Source organism: Echiichthys vipera (assembly GCF_963691815.1).
Source record: "Echiichthys vipera genome assembly, chromosome: 11".
Taxonomy (NCBI): domain Eukaryota; kingdom Metazoa; phylum Chordata; class Actinopteri; order Perciformes; family Trachinidae; genus Echiichthys; species Echiichthys vipera.
Genome location: NC_139836.1, coordinates 17,899,841 through 17,921,109, shown reverse-complemented (window position 1 = coordinate 17,921,109; position 21,269 = coordinate 17,899,841). Strand labels below are relative to the sequence as shown.

Below are 21,269 nucleotides of genomic sequence, written 5' to 3'. Positions count from 1 at the left end.
ATATCTATATTCATATAAGATATATATATATATATATATATATATAATATAGATCCATATCTATATTTTTTTTCTCAACCCACATGCATACAACGACTGGAAGTAAATATGTTATACTAATGAAAAAAGTGAATCGACAAAAAATATTTCCTTTCAAACTGTGAACTTTGTTTTATACAGTGATACAGTCAATCTGAAGAATGAAGCACAACACACATATAGCGTACAGCACATGTATACTGTAGGTAGGTAGCTACACTGAAATTCTACTTCTGCTTGATAAGTAGTTGCAGCTTAACTGGTATTTTATTTCATTTATACAGGTAGATGGTGCATTAACAAGCAACAACCGTTCAGTTACATTTCAGCTGATATATGTCAGCAACATTGAAATACTTCATCAAATCTTCATTTTGAATTTCCATGAAGATTGTCAAAAACCTTCACAATATGTCCATCATATGAAAATATTCTTTCAAAATATAAAAATGAAATAAATACATCACAACATTTACAGCCATCACAGCAGAACATTTTGTCTGGCTAGAAAAACTACAGTATTTTCTGTATACAGTAGTACATTTCTGAATTCCACTTTCTTGTTAACAGGGGGCACACAATGTGTCCATAAATTACACTGTGCACTCTTAACAGTATATGGTATGCACACAACATAGAAGGTTATAATTTTCTCTTTTCATTCTTATGATTATAGAACGGTAATTTGTGGAAATAATGCATGACTGTGATTTGACACAGTGGAATATATTTATCTTTCAACTAAATTGAAGGGTGTGTGGGTCAAGGACATTTTATTCTTGTAATTTGCGTTCCAGCTCTGAGAAAACCTTTGCATTGATTTCATCCACTTCATCTTCCACCTGGGCAAAAAAGACAATTGCCAATATGTTAAATGTGACATAAGCGTCTATAATCAATCCTGACAAAAATGCAACTTAGTGTAGTAGTTGTATTAGTAATTAGGAAAACTACAACCACAGAAGGTTAATATCTATTGCCTGGCTTCATTGCTCAAAAAAATAAAATGGCAGCATCCAGTCATGAAAGCCTGGTCTGAGAATTAAAATCTGGACAAATCTCTGCAAATCTACAAAAACAAGTCCTATAGGAAAACTGATAATCTTGATAATCACCTGTTCCACATTGTCTACTTCTGGGATATAAAACTGCAGCATGTTCTGAATGCCGTTCTTCAGAGTAACCGTAGAACTGGGACACCCTGTGCAGGAACCAACCAGCTTCAGCTTGACCGTGCCATCCTCAAACCCCTTATAGATGATATCACCTCCATCCTCCTGCACTGTAGGTCTTGTGAGGGAAAGACACAATATCAATTTGTTCAGAACAAAGCAACACAGAGGACGGACAGATTAAGGTCGCTATCTATGACTGTCTTTTACTACACTGTGAGCATCACTGTTAGGATTGCTGAGTAAAGAAATGTCAGGAAAGAAGGGAAATATTTAAATGTATAACAAATACACACAAATCAAACAGCTATTTAACAGATGAAAAACTATTATTTAAGATTCAAGATAGACCTTAATTGATGCAGCAGCACAAATATGTAAATAAATACACATAAATAATACTAAAAAAAGAAAACAATAAATAAAACATACAACTTAATTAACAATAGAAGTAATACATTGGACTGAATGAAATGGCTGCCCAGAGTCTGTGGTTTTCACAGCTGTTGTAGGCCTACAGGCTATTGGCACTGGGCACAAATGAGCACCAGAAGCACTCAGCTGTGCTAATTATTACCTACTGTAAATGGATCTCAAGGTTCTTCGTTTTGTACCTGATTCTGGTATCCAGAAGTTCTTTTATCATAGATACAATATCGTCATCATCTTCAGACAGACCTACAGTAAAGAAAATGTACACAGTGGAGATATTTACACAGTATACATACAGTCAAGCGGCTGCAGAATTTCAAAATGTCTAAAGGCTAAATTATACTTGGGGATCCGCAGCCCACAGACTTGTAGGATTACTGGTCACACGGACGCACACACGGTTCTACATAATCAAACCATATCGAGGGTCTGGCGCATGTGCATACCCTGATCTATTCCAGATGGTGGCAGTTTTGGTCTTTGTATTCCTTTAAAGACAGCGGATTTCCTTCTTTATCACTCTGTGCTCTAACTCTCTTTTGAACTTTATAACGTTTGGCCATTATCGTCATCTTCTTCTCCTTGCAAAACCAGCTAGAGGTGAATTCGGGTGCATATGTGGCATATGTGGTGTAGACCGGAGTGTGGAACAACTGCAGTAAGCACACTTGCTATGCATACAGTCGGCGCAGTCCAGTCAGAGACCGCGCAAACTGTACCAGACCCCCGCGGACACATTAACACAGCAGGCATAATTTAAGTTTAATATGGACATGTTGCATACTCACTGCTTTCTTGATGTGCTGCCACTGTTGTTATCAGGTCACCACTCTCAAAGAACTTAGCGATGACCTCCAAAGCATGACGCTTAATGTTTGTCCATTCCGCATCCTCATCTGCCTGGCAGGAAAACAAAGATCTCACGTGTTATCTCACCACAGATATTTCATAAGAATAGAATCACAGAAACAAGCTGTATGAGTACATTCTATACGTACTTTAGTGACTGTGATGAAGTCAGGGCCAAAGAACACACTTTTTACTCCTTCAATTTCAAACAGGTTCCTGAAAGAAACATGTTATCATGTTATTGTTCCACAAAAAGAACCATTGAGTCATTCATGTTAGTTCAGTTAGGGATAAGAACATCCGCTCGTGCTGGTTTTTATCGTGAGTCACTGATTGTTGCACTGCTTTTTACGACGTTGCCGTTTTTGTCAAGACAAAATGTATCAGCAAACAACACATCATATCTACACAATGCACCGATGCAGTCAGATGCTGTAATTCACAGAAACCCAGGAGTATCACATAGTGTAATTTCACAGGGTGCATTTATTACATCAACTGTATGTCCTCTTCTACCAGCGGTCACTGTCAGACACTGAAGACAACCACAACTTCAATTAAGCTAAAATTCATATCTGATCCTGGTGCTACAGTCCAAAAATCACATAGGGGTTTAGACCCAGAGTATATCGGTTATATAATTAAAAAATATTAACCAAGTCGGGCTCATAGATCCATGGACTCAGCTAGTGCAGCCCACATTCCAAACTAATCATGGCAAAGCAGCAATTTTCTGTTATACTGCATGCAACAGGAACTGCCAGAAAATCTTAGATGTGCACCAAATGTAGCAATTTTTAAATCCAGGTGAAAAACATTTCTCCTGTCGTGATTGAGCTCAAAGACTTGCACTGCACTTTAATTATGGAAGTAGACCTCATATCACTGCCAGGAAATGACGTCTTCCAAAAACAGCACACACAGTTCAGGTTACCTCCACTATCTTTTTTACACTATCTTTTCTTTTTTAATCTATTTTATGTTTTGTCTTTGTATTTTCTTTTTATATTACTCACCATTCAATGGTTTTGTATGTGCTTTGTACTTTATATGTATTTATATGAATGATTCCTTTTGCTTTTCTCACGTAAAACATATTGGATTGCCCCCATGTGCAAAATGTGCTATAGGAATCAAATTGCAGTTGCTAAAACATTAACACGACAAAAGTTCAACAGTAAACTTGGCACACAACCTGGCTAAAGAAGAGCACTCGGCTGAGCTCCGAGTGGGAAAGTCAAGTGTCCCACTTCCAAGGACAGGTTTACCGGGGAGAAACTTCAAGCTTCTGGGGTTTGGAGTGTCTTGAGTCTGGATGGACAGGTGTCTTACTGAAAGATATTATATATAAAAAATAAATGAATGAATAAATAAATAATAATAAAAACACTTTCTTAGTAAACGTTTGTTTCCTTATGAATAATATTAAGCCGTGTTAGAACCAATATGACAGAGTGAGTGAATGTATTAAAGGCAACCCAACAATGGTTTCTCACTTGAGAAATGTGTGGTTCCTGTCCCGGGCTGAACTCTTCTGAAGGTCGAGCACTGTGACTGGTATGAAATTCTGGTCTCGATTGGAAACCTTAAACAACGTAAAGAATATTTGACAATATCTTTCCAGTCAACATGAGACTTAAACTATTCATTTCTTGAAGAAGGATTCAATAGTTAGGTGACGTTGATGGATGAAAGCGATCTGAAAAGACACATGAAATCAAGGGACGGTAAAAAAGTGAAAATAACTAAACTAAGTGTATCGATATCTCCACCTTTATGTATATATACAGGTGGATTAAAGTGTGTTACCAACGGTTACTAAGTGTCGCACTTTGCTATTTAGCTCATTAGCTTAGCCTCTCAAACACACGTCGGTATGTCAACGTTATACTTTACAAAACACATTTACAACTTATTATACCAACAGTACAATATGTGTACAAAACAACACGTGACAGTCGTCGAGGTCCAAACCTAAAGTGAGCCGTGTTTCTCGCCCGTAACAACTGCTGAAGACCCCATCTCCAGCGCGCCGCCATTTTGTTTGTTTTGGAAATGAGGACCTCGTGTGGTGACGACACATAATCCTGATGCGATTATTATTGATCTTTCTTTAGTTTGTTTTCCTCGGTGAAATTACGGAACTATTTTATAGGTGGTTGGAGACAAACATAAGTAAAATAAATCATAAACATAAATGTTCAGTAATAAGTTAAAAATTAATTTGAAAGTTATTGTGTAGCCATGTTACTGGTATAAAGTGTCTCAAGGGTACTAACCAATAGCTTTCCTTCATTTTTCTTTTACCTCTTAACTCATAGTTTAATACTTACAACACATTTTATGTATTTTATTTTAATTTATTTTAGTCGTACACATAAGACTCCATACAATCAAGGTAATGAAAGTACAACAGATGTGTCAGCAGAGGTTAAGAAGCCACAGGGATATGTTAAATATGCCCCCACTCAACCTAAGGTCAAAAACAAATAATAACAAAAAACGTTTTTTTTGTTTTATTTTTACAATATAATACAACAAACATAACTAAATGACAACAAGAAGCAAACAAAATTAGCACAACAACCCCTTTCTATGGATAACAAGCTCTAGACAACGCATGAGACCATGTCCCCATATTGTGTTTTTCTCAATTACTTGAGACATTACAGCATTGGTGGAAGACATAATGGGAGCCCGTAATTACAATCTACTTAATTACCACAGTTTAATTGTACTCACTCAAAAGTACAATTCCTGCATTTGTAATTTTACTGCATTTTACACAAGCTGTTGAATACATTTCCCTCCAACATGTAGTGGAGTAGAAATATAAAATAACGTAAAAAATAACAAATACTCAAGTATAAGTACCTAAAAACTGTATTTAGAGTAAATGTGCTTTGTCACTTCACTGAATGGTTAAGCAAAGCATGTCACTTAAACAGCACTGCTTACATAACAGTCATAAAGAGACTTTTGGTTTGTTCCGATATTTATCCATTAAACTCTCATATACAGTGTCAAATATCAAACATCTGGTATCATATAACAAACTGTACAGTGGCTGATTTAAGATTGAGCTGTTGTTTGGAATAAAACAAACAATGTGACAGCGCTGAGAAGGCCAACCCCATGTTTCCCAACATTTGTTCTGACAGGGCAAGGTGGTGCTCTAAAGGAGTGGCAAAGAAAAAGGGACTGTCCCATAAAAGCAGGGCTGTACTCTGGATGGTGGAAGACTATCACTGACTACAGCGGTGCCATTGTGTGCTTAAAGAAGCCGAACTACACTTCTTCTTTTACTCATATATTAGGTCCTTTTGTTTTATTCCAGTACTAATCTTGCTCTGTAGGTATGAGGCTGACTCCATGAGGAGCCCCTGAAAAGGTCTACCATTGAGCGTTTTGAAGACATCTGGACTTAAGGAATCCCGTTTTAATTTGTTAGTTTCCTCCTTCACCACCAAGACATGGTGCTCTGGATCATCTTCCCCATCTCCCTCTCCCTGGTGTCCTTCATTGGAACATGGACTGTGTAAGTTTATCAGAAATTCACCATTTGTCTTTTCACTGTGGTAAAACTATCAGGACATTTGTTTTTACAACTACAACTCTACTTCAGCCTCTGTCTGTCATGCAAATGCCAGTTTCACAGCAGTCTCTATACCTTGTGAGACTTCTTAGTATATACGTCTTTTCACCATCGGTAATATTCACATCTAAAAGTGTGTAAAAGTTTAAAGCTGAACATGAAGCTGTCAGTATTTGTAAGGTTTCATGATAACGTGACTCCTGATACCAGTATTAACAACGATGCATCTGAAGTACTATCAAGATTATTTTAAAGATTTGTAATTGAACTTGATATATTACTGGCTAGGAGCATTGAGATTCCAGTAGTTATATTGATAACACTGAGAAGAGATTAGATGCTAACTCTATGTGTTATGTGTGGAGAAAATGCCTTATGTAAAAGCGGCCTTCACTTGCACGTTATGAAGGAGTCAGTCCTGAAATATGTCATCCGGTGTGTTTCTCTGCCGCAACCAGTCGCACCGGACTATCAAGAAATACCCAGGGGCAGGAGAGTTTCACAAAATACTCCTACAGTTGAGATATGCCCACCTGTACATCTACTTGTTATTCATGTTGATAATCATTAAGCTCTGTTAGTCAGTGAGAACTCACGCAGTGATGTTTCTCATTCTGTTTGTTCCTCCATCTCCATTTAGAGGTTATTGACAATTGCAGGAGCTCATTCTTCCGAGTCCTGAATTCAAAATGTAAATGTAAAAGGAGAAGTATTATCAGCAAAATGTATTTAAAGTATCAAAAGTAAAAGTATTAATTATACAGAATAGCCAGCTTTCACAGTGTGTTTTTATCACTAATGACAGAGCATTTTCATGTTTGAGTTAATCAATGTGTTGCCAAATTTCGATACTTTGTTTACTATAGAGTAGATAGTATCGTACTTTATTATAATATTAGCACATCTTATATTGTTTATGTTACCAGTAACCATAAGTGTCAAGAGTAGCAATATTTGCCTCTGAAATTTGGTGGAGTAGAACTAGAAAATAGCAAAAATTGGAAATACTCAATGAAAGTATGAGAATGTCAAATTGTATTTAGTGACAGTACTTTAGTTTAGATTTTTAAGAGTTAGAATACGTATCATCATAAATGAATTTAGTCAACAGGAATGACTCAAGATGATTGTTTTTGATTCAGTATTACACACATCAATAAAAGAAAATGCAGTAATTTGAATCATAATTCTTATCAAATCAAAAATAATAGAGTCCAATTATTATAATAGTGTTATGATATTTTTTCTTTTGCTTTTTCCAGATATGGGCTGGCCTTCGCCAACAATCATGTGTGCTCTCTCAGTGACTGGTGAGTTGTGTCCCATTAGTTGATCATCAGCATTTCGATGTGACAGATCCTCCACAACCTCATTCTTTTGTTTTCAGGGGAAGTAAAAACTACTGTAAAGGGAATCAATCCACCGGTTGTTGCCTTGTTCCAACTATAAGGTGAGAATGCTTTTAATGTCACCTTCCACTCATCCTTTCCAATTGATTTAAGTAGTGATACATAATGAACTGACCACATTTTGTTATTCCAGCTCAAGTGGAACTAGTGCACCAGAGAATTCACTTTTTACGGCCACGATCAACTTGGGATCCTTTCTGTGTGAGTGTACCTGCTAAAGGCCGAACACTTTATGCAAAGATGTGAGTGACATGTGTTTTAACAACTGGGATCTCCTCTGTAGTTCTGCTGTTCTGTTTATTCCACCATGCCCATATCATGGAGAGACACACGTGTCATTCCATGCTGAGCAAAATCGCACTGGCCTTTGGTGTGGTGGCAGCTTTGGGAGCATTTGCAGCTGGAAACTGTAACGTAAGTACTGCACTTGCTGCTGAATGTTTGTATGGGTTTAATTAGCTTTGCATTTCATAAGTTACCATATACTGGAATCTCACAAAACAGTTATTAGACTGGACTTGATTTTATATAATGTTATCAATAAAGCTGAACAGATTTGATTTGCACCTGTGGTGAAACAGCAAACAAAGGTGGCAACTATTTGTTTTAAGTCATTTGTAATGATTAAGATCGAAAGCAAAATTGGCACATGCTTCTTTTTTTTTTTACCTTTATTAAAACAGGCAGTCCTTTGAGATCTGACCAAGCTAGCACACTATTAAAAGGCTATAAAATTCTTAAATAGAGCATGTTTAAAACAGACGCGGGTAATATTACAAAAACCTAGTTAACTATTGAGGTACAGTTCCCTTTTAAGTTGCACGATTTTGTTTCAGTACCGCTTCCATTTTTTAAAGGTCCCATATTATGATCATTTTCAGGTTAATACTTGTATTTTATCTTTCTACTAGAAAATGTTTACATGCTTTAATGCTCAAAAACACATTATTTTTCTTATACTGTCTGTCTGAATAGACCTGTATTGACCCTCTGTCTGAAACGCTCCGTTTAAGCATCTGTCTCTTTAAGCCCTTCGTCAGCGTTTCCAAATCTTTGCAGCTGGATATTACTGTAGCAGAACTTTCTATCATATATATATAAAGATATATATATATATATATATATATATATATATATATATATATATGCGATGGATCACAGTATATATATATGCGATGGATCACAGTATTTATATAGCACTCAAACCTACTTTATGATAAAAAAAGACATCTTTAAAATATAGGTTGGGTGGTTTTAAGTGAACTGTGCATTAAACAGGAGTGAATGCATGGAGGAGTAATGTGTATTTACTATCTATTATCTGTTGACCCATGAAACTACTGTCTGTCCTCCACAGCCAGGCTATCTGGCACTGCTTCACTACTTCGGAGCTGCCATCAGTTTCCTGTGCATCTGCTTCTACACTGTCCTGCTCACTGCGCTGACCGGGAAGTGTTTGCTGACAGGATATGAGAATATTCTGTACCCGTTACGCATCGCCTCCACTGTGATTCAAACCATTGTCACCATCTGCTGTATCCTTTCATAAATCTTGGAGCTCAATCAATTGTCTTTTTGAGTAGGTATTCTGCAAAACTCACGATATGATGATTTGTGTGCTGTGAGTTGTGGCTGGTTAAGCAGACTGCATGGTAGCAAACGTAGAAGGGTTCATTTTGCATCATACAGGACATTATAGCATTATAACATTTGAGCAGTGACGTCTGAGTTACACTCTCCAGCTGCTGTGCAGCAGCACATTCCCTGTGTGCCCTATTAGGATCCGGTTTGCTGCTCTGTTTACAAAGTGGGACAGGCCTCAACAGACAGAAGCAGATATGAGTTAATAACATTTTTTGCTTCATGAATCTCTTAAACACCGTTTTCCTGTCACACTCAGCTTCACATTATTTACAAGTGGAAGCTGCCTGTGTCACAACATGTGTCTTTACTGGAGCAATTTAGGGTTGAATGTGAGCCTTTTTTCACTAATTACACACATGTTCATATATAACATATATAGCGGTACAAATAGAGATACATAGAAACATTTCATAATGCCAGATTGTGTGTAATATGCATCATCTTATGATTGTTTTTTGTCTTAATTATGATGGTGCTATATTGTTTAGAGTCATTAATAAAGTGGTTCCTGACCCTTTTTCTGTCATAATTAATAGTTGTAGAATATAGCAAGTCATTTTAATTTCTTCAATTTGAATTTTAATTTGACTAAAAAATAGCAATACATCAAACATATTTATTTAGACATTAATGTCAAGTTGTTATTTTTTTAGAAAGTTGGCAACATCATGGGTTGAATGTCCAGCTTAAAGGCACCTTGACACTAGTTGGTGATGCTCCACATTTGTTTGGGGATTGAAGGCCTCCAGTTTGCAGGGGCTCAAGTCACAATGTAATACAGTACCTTTACACAGACTAGCCTGCAGTATGTGTGTGTATAAGAATGTGCCTTGATATATTTCTGTTGTCTGTCATGAAGTATTTTCGCTGTTCACCAATGCTTGTGAACTCTGTTAAGGAGCAATTCACAATGACAATGACCAGTAAACTGTTCCTACATCCTTAACTTGAAACCCTTCAGACACTGTGTTTTTTGCCCAGGACGAGTACTATTACGTTCACTTGTCGGCTATATTTGAGTGGATGCTCAGCATCAACCTGGAACTGTTTGAGCTCAGCTTCGCTGTGGAATTTTGCTTCTTCTCGTCCTTCATGATCTCAAATCTGTTGAGCAAACGAGAGGAGGAAAAGCCTTTGATGACGACGATGACAATGTCCTGATATGAGGCCGCCAGGGTCCAGCTAAAGCACACAAGCAATGAGGATGGACTGAATAAGACATCTGTAGAGACATCTGTGGCTAGACCGTGGCCGGAGGACCAATAGAATTATTACGCCCTTTTGATACTGCTGCCTAATGTATGATTTACTTTACTAACAATTCTGTTCCTTATTTATTGAAACAAACCTTTCAGCAGATGAACAAAACTCATCAGTCTTATTGATGCTCTGTCATCTGAAAAATAACCTGTGTCCTTATTTTTTCTTAATCAGTTTTTTTGTGCAACTTCTTCTTATTGGATGTTAATGTAATCAACAATGAAGAATGCCTTACTGGGTGTACTAATAAGGACCAAAAATCATGAAAATCTCACTGTTAGCTTCACTTGAAGGTTCTTTAAGCACTCGCCTATTAGCCTTAGCACTTTAATAAAATCACGACTACTGTACAAACTGAGAAGTCTGCTGTTATTCTGCTGATAGAGATTTTCTTTGACACTCTGTTAGGGTGAGGACCGAAGTTACACCCATTCACATATTTTAAGTCCCTGTGATGTCACAAGATCCTGTTTAACTGGAAGACAGAGTTACAAACAGGAAAATATTGAATTCAATAATAGGTACTAAAAAAAGGTTGCAACACCTCGACAACACCTTGGTTAGGAACAGGGCAGCCGGTGCTGTTGGTATTCTTTCCATTACAACAGTTTTAGGTGTGGTCTGTTTAAAGTATTTAAGGTCATGTGAGTCAGAAGACAAATTAGAGTGAGGAATTAATTCACCAGGTGAGACACTATTACTACTTTTGGGCGGTAGTGGCTCAGTCCATAGGTGACTAGGCTGGGAACTGGAGGATTGCTGGTTTGAGTCCCTGTGTGGACCAAGAATGGAGTGTGGACTGGTGGCTGGAGAGGTGCCAGTTCATCTCCTGGGCACTGCCGAGGTGCTGTTGAACAAGGCACCAAACTGCTCTGGGCACCGATCACTGGCAGCCCCCTCGCTCTAACATCTCTCCATTGGTTGCATGTATGTAGGGCCTGTCTGTGCATGTGTGTATTTCGGGCCTGTGTGTGTAATATGAAAAAAATAAGAGTGAAAATTGAATTTCCCCATTCGCGGGACTAATAAAGGAATTTTTCTAATAGAGCAAAAAGATGGAGTTTCTGTGTGTTAGTTTTCTGAAATTCTGTTGAATATTCAAATGAGGAATTATCTCATGCTAACTTTTGGTGAATTTGAGAAATCAGCACACTGAAAGTGCAGTAAAATAAAAACTGCATAAAAAAGCCTTAAGTGTATTGCCTTAAAACCCTTGAAAATATATTTTATCAGTCTTGAGTAATATGGTACATAATATTTTGTGCCAAAGTTTCGAGATTTTGCTTGAACTAAGGTTTACTTCTCATTTTTGCACATTCAGTAAGACACTTCAGACATTGTGAAACCATAAATTTCAAAACAAAACTTGAAAACATGGTCCTGGTTTTAATGCAAAGCATTTATTCTTTACTTGAAAGAAGGTAATATACATCCTGGAATTACAGATAATAAAGATACATTATGAGCAAAATCATTTCATGAATATCATCTTTCCTTTGCATCAACCAAGAGAGGAGTGTGACATTATCTACAGTTTTTGTTAGGAAGAAAACAGTGAAAAGCACACCTAATTCTGTCAGCGTCTTTACTTTATGGTAAAAAAAAAAAAAAAATCATCTATACGCAGTAGCCCACATGGTTGACCTCAATAACAAAAAAAGAAAAAAAACAAGAATTTGAAAATAAAAACACATATTTCATGGTTGTCTTTCAACTAAGTAATCCAACTGCAATGCATACATTATAAATAAATGTAAGGGGAAGAAAAGAAAAAGTTCAAAAAAATACTACAAGCAATATTCCACAATTCCAGCATGGCTGAAACAATAAGTGGCCTTAAATCCAAACCCTATACTTTTGGAGTGTGACCACAGCTTTTACAAACCTTAAAGATACTGTAGAGTCTTCAAACTGGTGTGTCTGAAAGCCCAACTCATGCGTAACACTTCTGGATGAATCAAGTTAAAATTGCTGTTAAAATTGTTCTGTGAAAGGATAAGTTGCCTTCTGTCTTTACCTGGGATGTGAGAAACAGTTTGTATGGAGTGAGAACTCAGCATGAGAGAGACAAGGCTGTACAGTTTAGTTTTTTTGAGACTCCAAGCCATTTAGTACTGGGAAAAAAACGTTTATTCTTAGCTATGCTAGGGGAGGTCACTGGTGTTAATCACAGAACTCTTCAACTCTAAAAAAGGAAATAATTTGTGTTCTTTAGCTCAACATGTGACATTTTGAGCCAAATGCTCCTTTTTTGTCCTCCTTTCCTATTAATAACCATCACCCCACTGGTTTCTCATGTTGGGGGAAGCTCCAACTGTACACACTATGAACATTTCTCTTTTCGATAAAAAGGAAAAGACACTACAGTAGTTGACGACTCAAAAATCATTATTGTGATGGTGCGGTTTGGTAATTGTTTAAAATCTACAGCAAGTTGAAATGGGAAGTGGAGGAGTTTTTCAAACGGAGTACATGTTCTTGGTGGTGGAGCCGCTCTTGCTGGATGTGTCGTCATGCGACTGGTAGCCGATCAGGGCTTTGATGGGGAGGTTCAGACGCTCTTTATAATTTTGTCTGTGGAAAGACAAGAAGTTGAGTGCTGTGTAAGGGTAGTGTCTCCATCTTATGGTCAGCTACAGTACATCCCTTATACTTGCACCAAGTGCATTTTCAAAACGTTTTAATCACCTTACAGCTGCGGTAAATTACATATTTATATACAGTGCATAAAGAACATACTAGGGATGCAAAACCGAAATGTATAAAAAACAAACAACCAGCTCACTATGCAAACCACGGGCGGGTTTGCACGTGTGATGAAATTTGTGGGTTGTTGAGTACGTACATGAAGGATTCTCCCTTCTCTCTCCCTAACGCAGTGGTTCCCAAACTGGGGGGCTGGAGTTATAAAAAGGGTGTGTGTGTGACAAGGCTCAATACAAATGATGCATGGTTCTGTACTGCTAGCAAAGTAACTGGAACCATGACCCAAAAACTGAGATACAAACCAAACCGTTGGCTTGTTGAACCACTGCACCCCTAGTATATATGGTATACTGATTTTTGCAATTCTTCATCACATTACATTAGATGTTAGAGATAGACAGAAATAGCCTTTATTTTCATTGCAGAAGGTAAAACAAAATTAAGGGCGCTCCCACAGAGTCACTGTACACCACAAATGGACGAGGAGATGTCAAAGTGAAAAAACAGTGCAAAGGACATTTTTTAATAGACACAAGGTATATACAAGAGAAAAAAATAGTCATCAAAAATTGTACAGTCAAAAGAAAAGGTGCTGTGCTGTTTAAGATGCTTTGAAAAAAGGCTACAAGCCACTCGAGCCACTGCCTCTACCATCTTGGACATATCATGTGGATTATTGTATTATAAACAACCAAAATAATGTTTTATGATAGCATTCTACAGAAGGGCGCCACATTAAAGAAGACAGCAAAGTTTCATGTCTCAAAATGTGTCGCATGTTTGTTAGTAGACCTCCTATATAATCTAAAGTTCAAGCACTACATTCAAATTCAAGTGTCTCCAAGGATTTCCAGCAAGAACCCTGTATTTCCCAATGTAAAGGTGACTTACCCTATCGTCATGATGGCGTCCCTGTTTTGGCAGTTGCTTGTCCAGATGGCTATTTTGTCACCTTTGGGTCTGACGTTGACCACAGCTCCGCACACATCTTCACTTGCCTCATCGAATGACTCGCCGACTAAACACAAGAGCTGGAAAATACACAGAACGACACACACTATATGAACATACTGCTGTTTTTAGCATGAATCTGAACTGTTAAGAAGATATATGTTCATCTGTGAGCTGCTCCATGAAAGCAGTTGTCTAACCGTCTCCATCCAGTAGCGGTCGAGGTCATTGTGTCTCTGTTGCTTATTGAGAGTCATAAGCCATCGACCCCCCAGCTTGTTCCTGTCATCCTCCCACATCGGCTTGATCCCATCCTGACACACAAAATGATATAAATGTTTCTTGATATTGTAGCAGTGCTATGAAATTGTAGCCAGAAGTTTGAACTTTGCTGGTCAAGTGAGTCCACTTTTACATTCTGCAAACATAGAAAGGCAAACAAAGTATTTTTACATTTAATTTTTTGAAATGCCTTACCTTAAATAAACAATAATCACAGCCAAATCCAAGTTTGCTTGGTTGCTGTATGTGGTTGTATAATCTGTAAGAAACACAGAACAGTGTTGAGGTCTCCACCGAAATCTTCCCAAATTTTGACCTCAGTGACAATACGAGCTTCATCTGCCATGGTTCAGATTAATGGTAGTGAAGAATTAAGTAATACTGATAAAGTGCAGCACATTTGAACAAGCATTTCAATCTGTGTGTTACATGTCATGTGTGATAAGGTGCCAGTCACTTTCCTGCACACCTCGTTCTTATTACTTTTGGCATTTTAATTTTAAAGAAACGCTTACGTTTGATTAACCAGAATTTTAAAACACAACAAGCACATTTTAGAGTGCGGTGCTACAGCAGAGGGAATTGTAATTGAGTTGTTGCACACTGAATCCATGTTATTTTAATGTACACCCCTATTTTCAGAGATCTGTGCCTCATTCAATTGTAGGATAATTTATCTAAATCTGCATAGTAAGAATTGTTTGAGTTTCAAGAAATCCTTGTGTGTCTCCTGTGTCACTGAGTGTAAGAAAATTACATTTTATTTAAATGCAATTATTCTGAAACACTCCATTTGAGTTGTGACAAATTCATAATTACTTTACAGGATTAGCAGAGAAAACTTACGCCCAAAAGTCTTCCACTGTGTCAAACTTGGAAATGAGACGCAAGTTCTCTGTCCAGCTTTTGCTCTTGTCGTTTTTGAAATACCACAGGGCCCATCTGAAAGACAGGAAAAGACATTTTCAAAACACTCAGTGACTGTAGCATTGCAGAGACAATAAAGAAAAAGCAAAAATGACCCGTACAATCATTTCTTTATTTTCCAGAAAGTGTTGGGGTTTTTTTTAAACAGCAAAACAAATCAAGAATATTACTGAGTCTCAGAAGTCTGGGAAAATGTCTAAAATGCATTTACTGTAAGTGCTATTGTATGAAAAACAGAATAACCTTAAACAAGAGTCCTAATACCACAAAGCAAAAAAGCATTTTGATGCAGAAGAACAGAAAAAGCTGCCCATCATCAGCACCACATGCAGCCTTTGTTTGTGACTGGGGCTGCTTTTTCTTTATCTATTCCCAGGAGGGATGGGGCTTGCAGTAGACGAATGAGGGGAAATGAACCCTATGCACCCCCCACCCCCACAACAGTTACTAACCATCAGCCCCACCCATGTGCCATAAGCACAGATGTTAACACTGCACAAAGACAAATCCCAGCATGAATCTGTACTTGTGCCATTGGCAAAACATTCTTACACAACAGTGGCAGAGAGACGAAACGGCACACAGGTGTGACTCCTCGATGAACTCTGCAGAGGACACCGTTTGTTTACCTGCCGAGTTGTGGCAAGTAAACACACATGGACGAGAGTAGGTCAAGTTGAAAGATGGATTCATTGAGGGCCTTGCTCCTCATATGTCACTAAATTCTGCCAAATCTTTAAAATCCTAATCCAGTCAACTGTTTCCTTAGGTGTGGGCGGTGGATTGTATTGCCAAACAGGTGTAGCTATCTTGGCTAACTGCGTGCTCTTGTTTTGAAAGGAAGGCCACACAGATGAAGAAACTAAGCAACAGAGAGGCTCAAAGAGTCAGTTATTGGATGTCAATATTGAATGCATGAGGAAGGGTGTGAGGAGATTGTGTGATCTAAATGAATGACACAGTTTAACTCAATAACAATATTTAATTTGTATATTAATACAGGAGATATTGCATCAGTGTATATGTAGCCCATTAGTAACAAGGAATAGCAGTACAAAAATGCCAAAATAGATTTAACATAGTTTGTCCACCAGATATTACTGACAAGTTGATTTTTCTAGAGATAGTCTAATGAGTTTATGTAAATAGAAAAAATATACTATCCGTCGATAGATCATCGCTTTATATTTGATTTTAAAGTGTTTGATACTGTGTGTATGTGGCAGTAGTTAGTAATGTGCCAGTCCACGTTTCAGAATCCACAGAGGAAAGAATGCTGAATGAAGTGAGACTGGGCTTCTTTGTAGCAAAGCTCAAATTGAGCCAGATCATTGTCCACATGGACTACTGACACAGAGTGTAGCCTGCAAATCGTGAGACTATGTAAGCATTTAAATCATACCCATTTTGGCATCCTGCAGTGTGAGCTTCTGTTCTATTTCTTCTCCAGTTTCTGCCTCATAATGCAGATGTCAACCATGGCTCTATTAAACACGTATTCCTTAATATCACTCTTTCAAATACTTTTCTAAAATTCATTTCATCCATTGATATCTCTAAAGAACAAATCAGCCTTGTCTGAAAATAATATAATTTGAGCATAAGCAAAGAATATTGGTGTTTTTCATTTGTAGCCCTTTTAACAGTCTGTATATTAATAGCAAAGGTTTCACTGTGCTACTGAATGTGCCGACGTTCCGGCAACTGGTTGGTTTGTTTCCCTTTACTTTAGTACCATATAAAAATCATATTGCAGGACATGAACATTTATGTTATGAAACTTATGTTACAGTGAGAGAATAGAGGTGTGCACCCTATTCAAATCCATCTATAGATTCACCTTTAGAATATAGATTCAACTCTTGACAGAAATAAAAAGCATATGATCATAATACTGTTGCATTGATAATCTCAAGGAAGTTTCAAGTCTCCGCAAGCTTGATATTATTGAAAACAACCAGTGTGGCCAGCAGTGCTGTGTATTAGCAAGAATCTGGCCATGTGATGCGTATCATGATACAGGGATTGCGAGAAAATTGCTTTATAATCAAACCATCACCAGATGTATCTGACTAACAGTTATTCTGCTGACAAGACATGCTACAATATGCACTCAGTTTCCAGTACTAGTATTAGGTGGTATACCTAGCAAAAAAAAAGGTCCCGCAATAAATTCCATCTTAATGAAGGTAATAATATTTCGTTTTTGTTGAAACTGTTGTACTATAATTATTTTACTAACCATATATTCATGATTTTCTTCTGTTCTTACTGTTGATTTTGTATTCACTTGGGTTGTCTGTTGAGCACTTCAGTAATCTGCGGTTGTTTTAAATGTGCTGTACAAATAAAGTTTTTGACTAGAAATGACTAAGAAAGATGTTGACTCAAGTTTATGATAATTTTGGAGGATGTAGTTTGCGGTGCTGTTGAATCGTATTGCATTAAACTGACAGGTATTTCTATCATTTTGTTTACCTCATCAGAAATGGTGGGCTTAATAACAGCAACACATTTTAGTTAGGTGTACATAACAGACTGGAAACTGAGTGTGAGTCATAAAAAAATCGAATTAATTGAACAAGCCAGGACTGACCTGATGTGTTTATATCAAATATGAGCGCCTAAAACCAGAATGACGAGAGCAGCAGAGGTGGACAACCTTGACCTGAGGCTGGGCTGAACAAGCAGAATGCCCTAGAAGTGACTTACTAGTGAACTATTCAGCATTTGCACAACCGACTGTACAAAGCTCCTGAATAGGTCGTCACCACCACCACAGAACTACGATAACATTTCTAAAAAGGACAATAGTAAACAACAATTGCAACACTAACATGCAGAGTAGGAAGCGGATTTCTTCATTCTGACTGAAACAAAAAAACAGCCTCCAGTTTACATTATATTTATACCTGTAAATGAATCGCTATCATGATTTCCTTGTGATTCTTTTCTTTGCTATGGCACTCTTCAACAAAAACCATATATCCACTAGATTACACAAACAAACCTTTTAAAACATTTATACAAAACACAGGCTTACAAGGCGTTCATTAGTCAGCAGGACTCACTTTAAGATAAAAGTGCAATAAGCTCTTCAGTGCAAAACAGGTTGTCATCAACCTCTCCAATCCTCTCAGACGTGTAATTAATAGGTCAAAATATATTGCAGTAAAAGTACTGTTGAGCTTATTCTAAAAAAGGGACAGTAAACAAGTAAAAGCACAAATAAATTGTACTGCTGCTGACTTAGTACAGAGGCCTCCTTTATGTTTTGGTACATTGTTATTTTCCTTCTGCTAATTAGCCTCAGTCCCATTACTTCTGTTATGTTGCGAGTGATATATCATGTGTCTATGTTGAGCCACTGAACCCATTTTGGGGGACTTTATAACAGCAGTAGAGTACATAGTTATCAATCTTTTGCATTACAGTATTTGTTGTAAAAATGCCATAAAATCTTTATTATGTCAAAGTGCTGATGATCTGAAAATCTGCTACATCACCACTAATATCAGAATACTGCACAAGCACCTTTCGGTTGCAATATCCTGTCAAACATAGCAGCTGTTTTATTCTTACCTGTTTTGCAAGGGGTGCTTGATATACTGCTCAGGATTTGCAACAACGACTTGGCTTTCAGGTTGCTGTTCTTCAGTTTCAGGTGCTTTCTGCAGAAAGAGACACAAAAAAAATCATAAAACTTCTTTGAATACATATCACATTCAATGTCAGACTCATCCCTGTATTTCCATAAAAGTAGAGTTTGTACAGGCTGTTATGCAAAGCTGAGGTGAGAGATGTCTTATTACTTTACTAATCCTGTCATACAAGACTAGATGTTGCATTACGTGGTTACAGTTATGGCATAATGCAGCTTAAATAACATTCTCCTGGTCTAACGTAATTATTATATATATTACAAGTGAGTGACCATTTTGTAAGCCTGTATACCTGGTGCAGATGGAAATCATTACACATGTAAATAATAACAAAAATGTTAATTTTGATTTATTTTGAGTATATTAGCTAAATCATCTATACCTGATAGGCCATCGCACCCACATTCAGTTATGGATTTTTCTCAGGGACCAAAGCTATCACACACTTAAACATCTCATGAAACATTCATATACACTGTCACAACACCGACCTGTAACGTCAGGGTTCATTTTAGAGTAACGTTTTGTTCAGTTCTACAACGTCGACGTTTTAACCATTAGGTGTAACAGCTCATAGGAAAAAAAGCCATCCATTGATCGGTAAAAAAATAAATAAATACAAAAATAGTGTAAAAAAAAAGTAAAATATACGCTAATTAACGCTTCAGTTAGGCAAGTTCACATCGCTATCTTTAAAAAAAAAAAAAAACTATTTCTTTATCATTTTCCACATTTAACAACTCCAGACAAACGGATACAAAACAATAATAACGAACTGATAAAACATTATTATTGATAATACACATATATAAATAAAATAAAAAACAAATACGTTTAAAATAAGACAATATGTAATAAAAAAAATGCTAGCAGTAGTTTTAGCAGACGTGCTAAACTAGCCACAAGCTAAGATACACACGTGTCAAGATTGTCAAAAATATAATCAATACTATCACAGTGTGAGCATGTAAAGGTGTCGATTGTTTACCATAATCACCAAGATATTGTCTGTAATCTCGAAGTCGATTAAAAACAAATCGTTGATTGTAGTTTGAATGAACGACGTGAGTCCCTCCCTGCCTCATCCATCACACTGCTAAAGTGCTAAGTGCTAACTGTGCTCCACGCTGACTGACACATCTGTGAGCCCAAACACAATTATCCCCGCACAAGAGTAGGTGCCGCTTCAAGGGAACAAGGTTATAGCACGAAATCGTCAAATATAATGAAGGTGTAGCTATGTTTTTACGACCGTTAGTCGTTTTTTCCCAGCTATCTCTTGTCTCTCTTACCGGCTCGGATGTCGCCATCTTGACAGTAGAAGTGTTCTGCCCGTTCAGCGCTTCTGCGTCACATTCAGCCGCGCACACAGCTACGGAAGCCGCCAGAGTCCATTTCATTGGAGAAAGGACACACACACACACACACACACACACACACACACACACACACACACACACACACACACACACACACACACACACACACACACACACACACACACACACACACACACACACACACACACACACACACACACACACACACACACACACACACACACACTTTTGTCACATCACAAATGAAACAACACATCCCTTTTAGTCAAACACTGTGGCATGAAATTACCCTCTTTTTAATAAGAAAGTTAGGTATTCAACTCAAAGTCAATTGATTTAATTTTTTTTGGTATTTTTTAAAATATATTTCCTGTCAAAGTTGTATGTTATTCATCTTTTCTTATTATTAGCTGAATTCTATATACACACGGCCAAATTTGCAAACCAGAAACCTAATTTTATTGTTTTCATTTATTACTTTAACTACCTGGACACAAGAAAGTATTGCACCAACTGCAGAACTGTGAAAACCATAGCCATTTGTAAAGAATTTGATCTGTGTGATTTCAATGTTTTGTTTTATTCATAATATATGCACTACCTCAAGCGATATTCTTAATGTTACTATTGTTTTATTGTTTGGAGATTGAACAGTAATCACTGTTTTAGGTCTATTTGTGTAAATAAAGTTTTAAAAAATGGTCACACACAAAAAAGAAAGAGAAAAGTCAAATAGAGTTTATGCAGGTAGAAGCACAATACTTACTATTTTCCAGTTTCTTGTCTGAAAGTACTTTTCTTGGCTCTTAAAATCCCCCATCCATATTTAAATGAATTAGTTAATTTTTAATGCTTCATTCAAGGAAACATATATCATAACATATAGAATTTAGAGATCCAGCGTTTCCATTTTCTTCTTCCATTTTAAACAAATCACACTGAAAAAGACAGAAATAAACCATAAAAGCCAAAACATATATAGAGAGTATGAATTATACTAA

At 37.1% G+C, this 21,269-nt stretch overlaps 3 protein-coding genes across 3 annotated transcripts; 1 reads left to right on the top strand and 2 right to left on the bottom strand.

Annotated features, from left to right (window-relative positions):
- Positions 1-213: 213 nt before the first annotated feature.
- Positions 214-4,552, bottom strand: LOC310953550 (NFU1 iron-sulfur cluster scaffold homolog, mitochondrial). The gene is made up of 8 exons (XM_083922619.1): positions 4,467-4,552; positions 3,989-4,077; positions 3,688-3,823; positions 2,642-2,708; positions 2,432-2,543; positions 1,826-1,889; positions 1,155-1,329; positions 214-881 (listed from the first exon to the last, which is right to left on the bottom strand). The coding sequence occupies exons 1-8, from the start codon at positions 4,529-4,531 to the stop codon at positions 813-815; spliced, it is 777 nt and encodes a 258-aa protein (XP_083778745.1). The 5' UTR covers positions 4,532-4,552; the 3' UTR covers positions 214-812.
- A 1,200-nt stretch (positions 4,553-5,752) lies between these two features.
- LOC310954081 (transmembrane protein 150A) lies at positions 5,753-11,425 on the top strand. Its single transcript, XM_083923380.1, has 7 exons — positions 5,753-6,030; positions 7,350-7,397; positions 7,475-7,537; positions 7,630-7,697; positions 7,780-7,910; positions 8,854-9,031; positions 10,102-11,425. The coding sequence occupies exons 1-7, from the start codon at positions 5,966-5,968 to the stop codon at positions 10,299-10,301; spliced, it is 753 nt and encodes a 250-aa protein (XP_083779506.1). The 5' UTR covers positions 5,753-5,965; the 3' UTR covers positions 10,302-11,425.
- A 520-nt stretch (positions 11,426-11,945) lies between these two features.
- On the bottom strand, positions 11,946-20,240 carry eif4e1c (eukaryotic translation initiation factor 4E family member 1c). The gene is made up of 7 exons (XM_083923133.1): positions 20,221-20,240; positions 18,849-18,937; positions 15,186-15,281; positions 14,535-14,598; positions 14,258-14,371; positions 13,998-14,137; positions 11,946-12,974 (listed from the first exon to the last, which is right to left on the bottom strand). Exons 1-7 carry the CDS (start codon positions 20,236-20,238, stop codon positions 12,860-12,862), a joined length of 636 nt encoding a protein of 211 aa, XP_083779259.1. The 5' UTR covers positions 20,239-20,240; the 3' UTR covers positions 11,946-12,859.
- Positions 20,241-21,269: the final 1,029 nt, after the last annotated feature.

Coding starts and splice junctions, on each gene's coding strand:
- LOC310954081 (XM_083923380.1), top strand. CDS start 5,966: ATGGTGCTCTGGATCATCTTCCCCATCTCCCTCTCCCTGGTGTCCTTC. Junction 6,031..7,349: donor TTCATTGGAACATGGACTGT/GTAAGTTTATCA, acceptor TGCTTTTTCCAG/ATATGGGCTGGCCTTCGCCA. Junction 7,538..7,629: donor TGCCTTGTTCCAACTATAAG/GTGAGAATGCTT, acceptor TTGTTATTCCAG/CTCAAGTGGAACTAGTGCAC.
- LOC310953550 (XM_083922619.1), bottom strand. CDS start 4,531: ATGGCGGCGCGCTGGAGATGGGGTCTTCAGCAGTTGTTACGGGCGAGA. Junction 4,078..4,466: donor AGAAACACGGCTCACTTTAG/GTTTGGACCTCG, acceptor ACGTTGTTTAAG/GTTTCCAATCGAGACCAGAA. Junction 1,890..2,431: donor GGCAGCACATCAAGAAAGCA/GTGAGTATGCAA, acceptor TCTTTACTGTAG/GTCTGTCTGAAGATGATGAC.
- eif4e1c (XM_083923133.1), bottom strand. Junction 14,372..14,534: donor GTGATTATTGTTTATTTAAG/GTAAGGCATTTC, acceptor TTTGTGTGTCAG/GATGGGATCAAGCCGATGTG. Junction 12,975..13,997: donor GACGCCATCATGACGATAGG/GTAAGTCACCTT, acceptor GTCTTTCCACAG/ACAAAATTATAAAGAGCGTC.